General features: G+C 35.0%; 1 protein-coding gene across 1 annotated transcript; it reads right to left on the bottom strand.

Moving 5' to 3' along the window:
* Nucleotides 1-2,267: 2,267 nt before the first annotated feature.
* On the bottom strand, nucleotides 2,268-6,843 carry LOC117334908 (slit homolog 2 protein-like). Its single transcript, XM_033894751.1, has 2 exons — nucleotides 6,766-6,843; nucleotides 2,268-4,135 (listed from the first exon to the last, which is right to left on the bottom strand). The coding sequence occupies exon 2, from the start codon at nucleotides 4,047-4,049 to the stop codon at nucleotides 2,268-2,270; it is 1,782 nt and encodes a 593-aa protein (XP_033750642.1). The 5' UTR covers nucleotides 4,050-4,135; nucleotides 6,766-6,843.
* Nucleotides 6,844-9,104: the final 2,261 nt, after the last annotated feature.

Below are 9,104 nucleotides of genomic sequence, written 5' to 3'. Positions count from 1 at the left end.
TTATTATAAGACTCTTTCATATGTGTATATGTAGGATAGGGATATTCCACCCGAGGGGTCACAAAATGTGGTGAAACCCGAGGCTTGCCGAGGGTTTTACCACATTTTGTGATCCCGAGGGTGGAATATCCCTATCCTACATACACACATAATGAAAGAGTCTTTTTCTCTCATATCATTACCGAATTTCTGGCGAAAGTGTCCCTCAGCCATCCATTTTCTTCATTTTTTTAATTTCTTTATTTGACGTTTTTACTAAATATACTTGTGATATTCTGAAAGATCCTACCCTATTTTTGGCAAACAATGTTTGCACACAAATTTCATTCATTTTGTGGTTAAGTGATGAACGAATGAACAATTCGCCGATAAAAATTACCGTAACTTGACCGACTTTTACGTGGCCGTGATCAAATTGTCAACATCCGAGAAAAAGAAGTTCTATCAACAATACTGAAAGCCAACGCTGAAATGAGTTTTCCAACTTCACATATAATTTGATTTGCACCTCGACATATTTAATCATTTCACAGAACACACTGTACTTTTAAATGTCAAGTCAAATTTTTTTTTTATGAAATACTACGTCACTGCATGACGTCACGACAGTCATTGGAGTTCAATGAGAGTGATGTCGATCTCGATCGCCATGACGCGGCGATGTTTCGTGGCTGGTAATTTTAAATTCACTGTGATTTTGGCAACTTCGTGTGTGAACCAGCGAACAGTGACTCTATACGAGTATTCGATCTTTTCTGTGACATAGGATTATATGTGTTTAACCGGTTGTCTTGATGGAATGACGAAGGTAGGTCAGTCGATAGGCTAACGATGATCATATTGAAAGGCTAGGATGGCAGTTAGTTTTCATGGTTACTCTACACAAATATAGACTCTGAGTTACAATTGAAATAAATATTTTTATATGAACATCGAGGGGTGTCATTTTTACCGAATGTTCGTTCATTTAAGAGCCAATTCCCAACTTCCAAATACACAGGTTACTGAGTAGGCCTAACAGTTACTGACAGTACAGTAGAGTAAACAAATTCCAGGGCCCCCTGCTGACGCAAACGGAACCATTTCATAGGTTGTGACGTTTGACATTTTCTTTTTTATATTTTTTTATGTATGGCTTTTATTTTACTTCCTGTCATTGCCAGGTGATTGTGTGTGTTTACATGTTTTTAATGACAAATGACAAATCTGTCGGGTAGGCAAGTCTGTATTGTACTGTAGGCTAACTGTTACAACAGGCCTGTAGGCGTAGTCTGTTTGTTACAGTAACGGAGTTATATGTTCGCTCAGATGAAATGTCTAATCGTTCAACCGTGTAGCCCTATTGATTTACTGCTGATATGATATATATTTATCTAAAAATGTATGTATTTTTAAAGTTAAGTCCAACGTTTCAAAACAGACACCGACGATAAGGACTGTCGGATGTGAACACAAGCAGACGACGTTGTGAGAGTTGTCCCCCTTGAACGCAGATTAATCCGCGCGCGTGAAATGCTATGTAAGATAGATTTATCTTACATAGCTATCTTACATGGGCAAACTCTATCCAACATGGCGAGATATGAGAGAAATTAGGTTCTGCCTATAGAGATGATGATTTTAAGATGACAGTCCCCAAGTCGGATAACCAAATACATGTCAATTCATTCAAAATTCAAAGAAGAAGCGTATATGCTTTGTCGGAAGAAAAATACCAAGGATGGTTTAAAAGAAAAGTAACACCCAAAGCTACACGAGATATTAAAAAACAGACTAAATTTAACTCTTCCAGCTTGATTTCTAGAATTCTTCCTTTTTTTCAATATTGTACACTTCAAAGAAGAATATTTGTAAACATGTTATTACATTATATGTTTCTTTGAGTTATGTAAATCATTACATTTGATGTTTCTTTGAGTAATGTACATCGTTACATGAGATGTTTCTTTGAGTAATGTACATCATTACATTAGATGTCTCTGAGTAATGTACATCATTACATTAGATGTCTCTGAGTAATGTACATCAATACATTTGATGTTTCTTTGAGTAATGTACATCATTACATTTGATGTTTCTTTGAGTAATGTACATCAATACATTAGATGTTTCTTTGAGTAATGTACATCAATACATTAGATGTTTCTTTGAGTAATGTACATCATTACATTAGATGTCTCTGAGTAATGTACATCATTACATTAGATGGTTCTTTGAGTAATGTACATCAATACATTAGATGTCTCTGAGTAATGTACATCATTACATTAGATGGTTCTTTGAGTAATGTACATCAATACATTAGATGTCTCTGAGTAATGTACATCAATACATTCGATGTTTCTTTGAGTAATGTACATCAATACATTGATGTCCTCCTCGCCCTGTTCGCCTTGATAATACGAAATATAGGCGTCGTATTCCTTGGTTGGTTCCTGGTCGACTTTGTATTTGTCTCGCGGATGAATGTTGAAGAATTTGTACAGGAGTACTTTGGTCTCATACGGGCATCGTTTGGCAGTTATGGTAACCATGGATACTAACCCGATTACTACGCCAATCGTCACACTTAGAATTATGATTATCTTGTCGTAGCTACAGAGAAGATCATCCTCTGTGATCGTAGATATTGGGAGACTGTCTCCGTCGTAATCGCAGGTGATGTGCGAATCCTTGGCATCCGGGGAAAGATTAATCCAGTCGGCCATCCAGGTCATATTGCAACCACAGAGCAGAGGATTTCCGGACATACTGACGTTTGGGAATGCGAGAAGTTGTAGTTCTTTGGGGAAATAGTTGATTTCATTATTGTCTAAGTTAAGAATTTTCAGATTATTCATACTCATAATTATGCTAGAATCGATAAATGTTAATTTGTTATTGCTAATGGTCAGGTTTCTTATCTGATGGTTATACTTAGTTTCCGTCAGATGCATAATATTGTTGTTGTCCAGGTGAAGGGATATGTTTCCGTACGTTGCATGAGGTAGCGTCAGCGGAAGTGACGTCAGACCTTTATTTCGACAGTCCACGAAGAGTTCGTGTGAATTTGGGCGTTCCTGACAAAAACACTCAGATGGACAGTTATCTGTCAAGTTACAGACGAATTCGTCCAATTCCATGTCATGAAAAAAGTCGATGCCATGAAGGTGAGGTGGCCCGTCACACCTTACGCGGTTTTCTTCGGCATTTAGATAGAACATGATCGACTCGTGCAGAGCTTTGACATAGACATGGGGCTGACAGTCGCAAAAGAATGGGTTTTGTGTAATATTAATGTTATATGTTATAAATTCGGTAAGATAGTCCCCAGCGAATCCGGGATTGTATATTTTCACCATATTGGTATTTAGAACTCTCAGCCTATTATTCTGTAGATATACCTCAAATTCGTAATCTTCAATTAGATCGTACGTCCAGTTCATTTTGTTAGTTAATGAAGCGATAAAGTTGTTTTGGAAGTTCCAGATGACGTCATCATTGTCATGCTGATCCGTCTGTGGAATGTAGGGCCAAGGTTCGAAAGAAAGCAGACTATTGAAGGACAAGTCAACGTCCCTGATAAGCGCCATATCTTTGTGAAATACATTAAAACCGATTTCGCTGATATTGTTGTGAGAAAAGTTTACGGTCACTAGATTAACCAGGGGCACATTCGACAATCCTACAAACAGATCGTCATCCAGGGTCTCGAGCGCGTTATCGCTGGCGTCGAAGTGCTTCAGACTGCGCATGTTCTTTAGAAGTCCATACGGTAAGGCTTTAATTTGATTATGTGAGAGGGTAATAGTAACAAGATTCCAAAAGTCATCAAAAACATCACTAGACAACGTCTGAAGACTGTTACTGGATATGTTTAGGGTAGTGGCGTTTTTCGGACAATTTGCCAAGTGCGATTTTGTAAGATTAACCAAACTTGTGTTGAAAGCACTGGATAGATCTACCGTGTTTGTCACGTTGTCGTATGGACAGGAAGCCAGGATCGGGAAAGACTTCAGGAACGACATCAACACTAAGGTTAATCCAAGGAGCACGTGCACGGCAGGCATTTTGTGATGTAAGGCTTCCGTCAACGCGTTCGATGTCTCCACATATGGCGCCTCGCTGTGTCGAGTTATATATTCCAAAGCGGTATCTGCAAAACGACACTTAAATTATTTTAAACTGTAATGTGTTAGTACATGTATATCACATACGCGCGTACACTCTCGCGCGAATACACTTATACAAATGTATCAAGATCTTATACAAGTTTTCATTGTGTATGGAATTTACGAAACGCTCTTTGCTCTAGCTTATTTTGTTTGTGACGTCCAAATAGCGACAAGAATAGAATCTGTCTGGAAATAAATTGCATTGTATCGAGAGTACAATTACTTAATAGGTAAACATAGTGTCGCATTTGTCATTTCAAATTACAATGTATATACGTAAGAGTATTGATATAGTTTTTCAATTTTTTTTTTTTTTTTTTTTTTCACCAAAAATGTTATTTCGTTTGTTTGAGGCTGTTTAATTTTATGTCCATTTTTACTCGTCATTGACTTGTCCCCAATGACCTTTCAGTGTTGAAATACTGGTAAGAATGTTTTAACTAACTGACATCTATATCTTAATGGTCTCCTGGTTATAGGGGGAAATAAGTCCCGCCTATGGGGTAATCCCATACTCGTACGTCTTTAATTTGGTGACACGTTTGTGACACGTACGCCACTGTACAATTCAAATGTAAATCATCAAAACGAGCATGTGACATGTGATAAACCTTTTAAAGCTAAGCACTTCAGGGTAGACTGGTAAAGTAACTGTTGCCTCTATAAATCTGAAGGAATGTTATTTGTATGATACATGTATATAAAGTGATATATTTATGTCTGAAACTTTTTTTTTATTTTAAGTATATAACCTGGGGTTTTTTGGGGTTTTTTTTAAGTATATAACCTGTTTTGCTTTTTTTTCTCTTTTTTTTAAATGTTCTTCCCGTTTTATTTGCGCCTACTTGTTTACCCTATGTGTTACTGGACCGTAAGACAACACAATACATTCTAGCAGATATTTAAACTTAATATATGTATATGTGTTATCAAATACGTATTGTCTACTCGTGGTGGTAGATAGTGTCAGATTCTCAGACTGTATTTCCTAATCGAAAATGCATTTTTGATATGATTTGCTGAAAACTTTGGCCTGTTGCAACCCGTATTTTATAGGTCTGTACGGTGTTTCTTCGCTTCCCAAATTATATTGATGAGATTTAAAGGGCTGAAAACAATGTTTTCGTCCAAATGTAACTGTACTGTTTTGATCGGTTGCGAATTTTAATGCTTGGGAAACAAACAACGGAAGCTAACCATCCTTTCACATGTGACATTGTTAGCTTGCATCTCGATAACAGGGTAACTTACATTCAAGTCCTATTTACATATGATATACAATTATTGCACTTTGTTTCTGTCGATATGATTTGTAGAGCGGAGATATCCAATATTGACCGAGACCGGAGGAAGAGGTTGATATCAGTTAGTTTCGCTCCGTAAATCATCATATCGATAGAAGCAAAGCGCCATAGCCGTTTTATTGATTACATTTCGGTATAAACAAGATCATAGCTTGCTAAAGTCATGATCCCATACCATTTAAACTGCATATTATTCCATAATATTCACCAAAACAGCATCTGATACAAAACTGAAATGTAATAATGCTTGATATGTTAATTTATATTAATTTAATTCAACAATACAGGTACTGACATCATTGTCTACAGCTATCCTATTCTTTGCGGCCGACAAGATTTTCCTAACAGTGAAACAAAATCAATTCAATTTACTAGTATATTATAGTTCTTACTTGTTCAGACAGGGGCTTGATACGATTTTCCAAATGATAGTCCATGTATATATAATCATGACACTATAATATATACATATATGGACTATCTTTTGGAAAATCGTGCCAAGCCCCTGTGCTTGCTAAGTTCACAACTACATGTAACATCAGTCGGCTACGGGAAATTGTAAATAAAAATAAAGAAAGAAAATTTTCCAGAGGAAGAAGCAAATAATTGTTTACAATTTGTGATATCAGTATAAGCTTCTTCATAAAACATTAATTCCGGTCGTAAGTATAATTTACATACAAAGGACCAGTTTTACGTACAACAATAGCGGTGTCTATCACCGTCAAATATTGAAATGAATCTCCATCTGTAAGCAAAGCAATTTTATCTACTAATGTTAAAATACTAATACAAATCTATATTCATTAATATTTAAAGTTATCGGTCTGTACTTCAATAATGAGTGACACTGGACACGTTTATGTTTTATAAATACATTACGTTAGTATAACAATGCATTTTACACACTTTACATATTTCGATTGTTTGATGTTTGATGTTGTTTTCTTCTATGCCCAATTTTTACTCGCCAATTCTGGGCTCTAATGACCTTTTAGTGTTGATTGGCTTTTAAGAATGTAATAACCAGCTATATAAGTAAAAGATACATGTTAAACCGTTAACATATATAAATATAGTGCGATATTATGTTGAAAACTTCACGAGAATGACAGCTACCTGACAATTTTCAATTGATAAATATATTCTGTTATAAAAAAAAAAATAATAATAATATAAAATCAAGCATTCCAAATTTACATTGTATCATTATTAAAAAAAACTGTGTACAAACTCACAATATTTGTTTCCCATTCGTAGAGATCTATACCTAGTATATAAACCATTGTGTTATCTTATTTACTTACCTGCTTACTCTCGACACGCTCCTTGGGACGTCCTTAAAGTACAACAAGTCGTTGAGTTCTACTCCGATTATAAGGCAGCAGTACAATGTATTTATACAGGAGATATTTGGCTGGTCGACATACCCGGAACAAAATATTAACTGTTAGGAATTCCCGTGTGGTTATAAATAGCCCAGTTACCGGTTTCGTTGGTGTATTGTTAACCACGTGAATAGCGGCGATTCTATAGGTGTTATCTTACAAATGCTGACTGTCGAATTTAGCGGTTTAAATACCCAATCATTGTGATATGTGGGTAGGTAATTAGGTTCGACGTCAGACCACGTTTCTCATTCGATAATCGTAAAAGCTACTGACCAATGTCGTCCTCTAACTATGAAAAGAAATTAGCATCATACTTAATCATTATCTCTGGTATTGTATTGTATTGTATGTATTGTATTGTATTGCGTTGTATTGTTTTATGGCCAGTCAACAATTGGAGTTATTGTGACCAAACAGCACTAGAGAAGAAGGACGCTTACAGAAGGAAAACACATCAAACTGAAAATAAAATGTTAAAATATAAAAATATAAGGTTTTAACTAAAATGTATTGATTATATATTATTAGTTTTATGCCTTGTTAAATGTCATCATGTAAATATCATTATGAACTGTATTAGAGGAAAAGACGTTAATATGTTGGGAACACCTCTGCTCAATTTTTGGGCAATAAATATGTTTAAAACAAATGGAACTGCGCTGCAAAACATATTTTACTACAAGTATGTTACAGTTCTAATGAGCGTACACAAGCAAACATAAGCATTTCATAGACGTACATTTTGTAACCTAAAGAAAGGTCTTGCGAGTCTGTTTGAAATAGGACAGTTTAAATTATATCTCTATTGTCGAAACAAATAATTGAATGTCAGCTCAAATTACTTAATTCCAATATCATAATTATCCTCCGTAGGCAAAAGTTTTGAAAGCCGTGTTATTTTTAAATCGTGAATTCTCTCTTTTATGAACACCAGTCTGGTTTCATGCCAAGTCATTCTACTGTTTATCAATTAATTAAAATATACCATAATGGTTGTATGGCATTAGAGAAAAAAAGAGCACACGTCTTGTTATTGTGACGTATCAAAGGCTTTTGATAGGATTTGGTATTTTGGGTCTTCTGGCAAAATTAAAAGCTTCCGGTATTTCTGGAAAAGTTTATAATGGTTTAAAAATTATCTCTATCATAGAAACCAGAGAGTTTTCATGTCTGATTCGCTGTCTTCGATTGGTCTCATTAAATCAAATGGAATAAATACATATTGTAGATATAGTGTATATGAAATAATTAACTGACTGCAATTTCTAAAGTGGTTTCAATTTTTTTCATTCATAGTAAAATATTGCTTTTGCCCGATCTCGTTTATTATTAGCAATATATTTCTGTAATATGTAATAATCTTTCAAATAAGTAATTGGAGCATCTGGACTTAAGGTTTTATGTAAACATCTTGTCTTGTATATATAAAATTTAATGATAATTAATATTCCATTATTAAGTTTGTTATCTATGGCAGACTCATTATTTAAAAATAAGCCAAAAATGATTTTTTTTATTGAATGAGAACGGAATAAAAAAAAATGCATCTAGAAGAATTCCAATACTTTGTAGAAAACTCTGCGCCTCTCGACATTCCCACATAATTAGAATTTATTGTCATTACACTCAATAAATTCCGTTATCTCAGTAGCCAGGCTAATAGGGTTGTGGGACCTTGCATGGGATACCCTAAGAGTTGTTCCCCTTTGTCTAGTTCAGCCTCTTTTTCGAATAAGCTGCAAGGTAATGGATGGTTGATTTAGAGTGTTAATCAATTTGAAAATAATTGGTGAAATATGTTTGGATTTGAATTAGGGATTGATTGATTGATTGATTGATTGGGACTTGCCATATACCTATTGAAGGGCGGCGGTCCAATTAAAAGTCAGGAAGCTCTGGCCAAAACATACGCCATTAATAAATATATTAAATGTATCGAATTTGTTACTGGTTTTACTTGATATCTGAGATGATATGTATTATTGTTTCTCGGTCTTGATTGCAGAGTGTACCAAGTGGGTTGTTCACTAACTCTACCTAAGGTTCAGATTAAAAATTACTATTCTGTTACAATTAAACAGAAGTGACTTGACCAATTTTTAATATGTGTCATGGCTATCCATGGGTCTTGATTTTGACATTTAATTTGTTAAGCTACCTGTTAATTTCGGCAAAGCAAGCATAAAATGCATGTTTCAGGAAAACAAATAAAGCTCGTGTAGATCAGACATATTTATAACCATGCCGTTATGGTC

The sequence above is a fragment of the Pecten maximus genome, chromosome 9 (genome assembly GCF_902652985.1).
Source record: "Pecten maximus chromosome 9, xPecMax1.1, whole genome shotgun sequence".
NCBI classification, from domain to species: Eukaryota; Metazoa; Mollusca; class Bivalvia; order Pectinida; family Pectinidae; genus Pecten; species Pecten maximus.
The sequence above is the reverse complement of the archived record's forward strand: the minus strand, read 5'-3'. Positions and strand labels throughout refer to the sequence as shown.

What these genes read in the sequence shown, in the direction of transcription:
- LOC117334908 (XM_033894751.1), bottom strand. Translation starts at nt 4,049, where the DNA reads ATGCCTGCCGTGCACGTGCTCCTTGGATTAACCTTAGTGTTGATGTCG.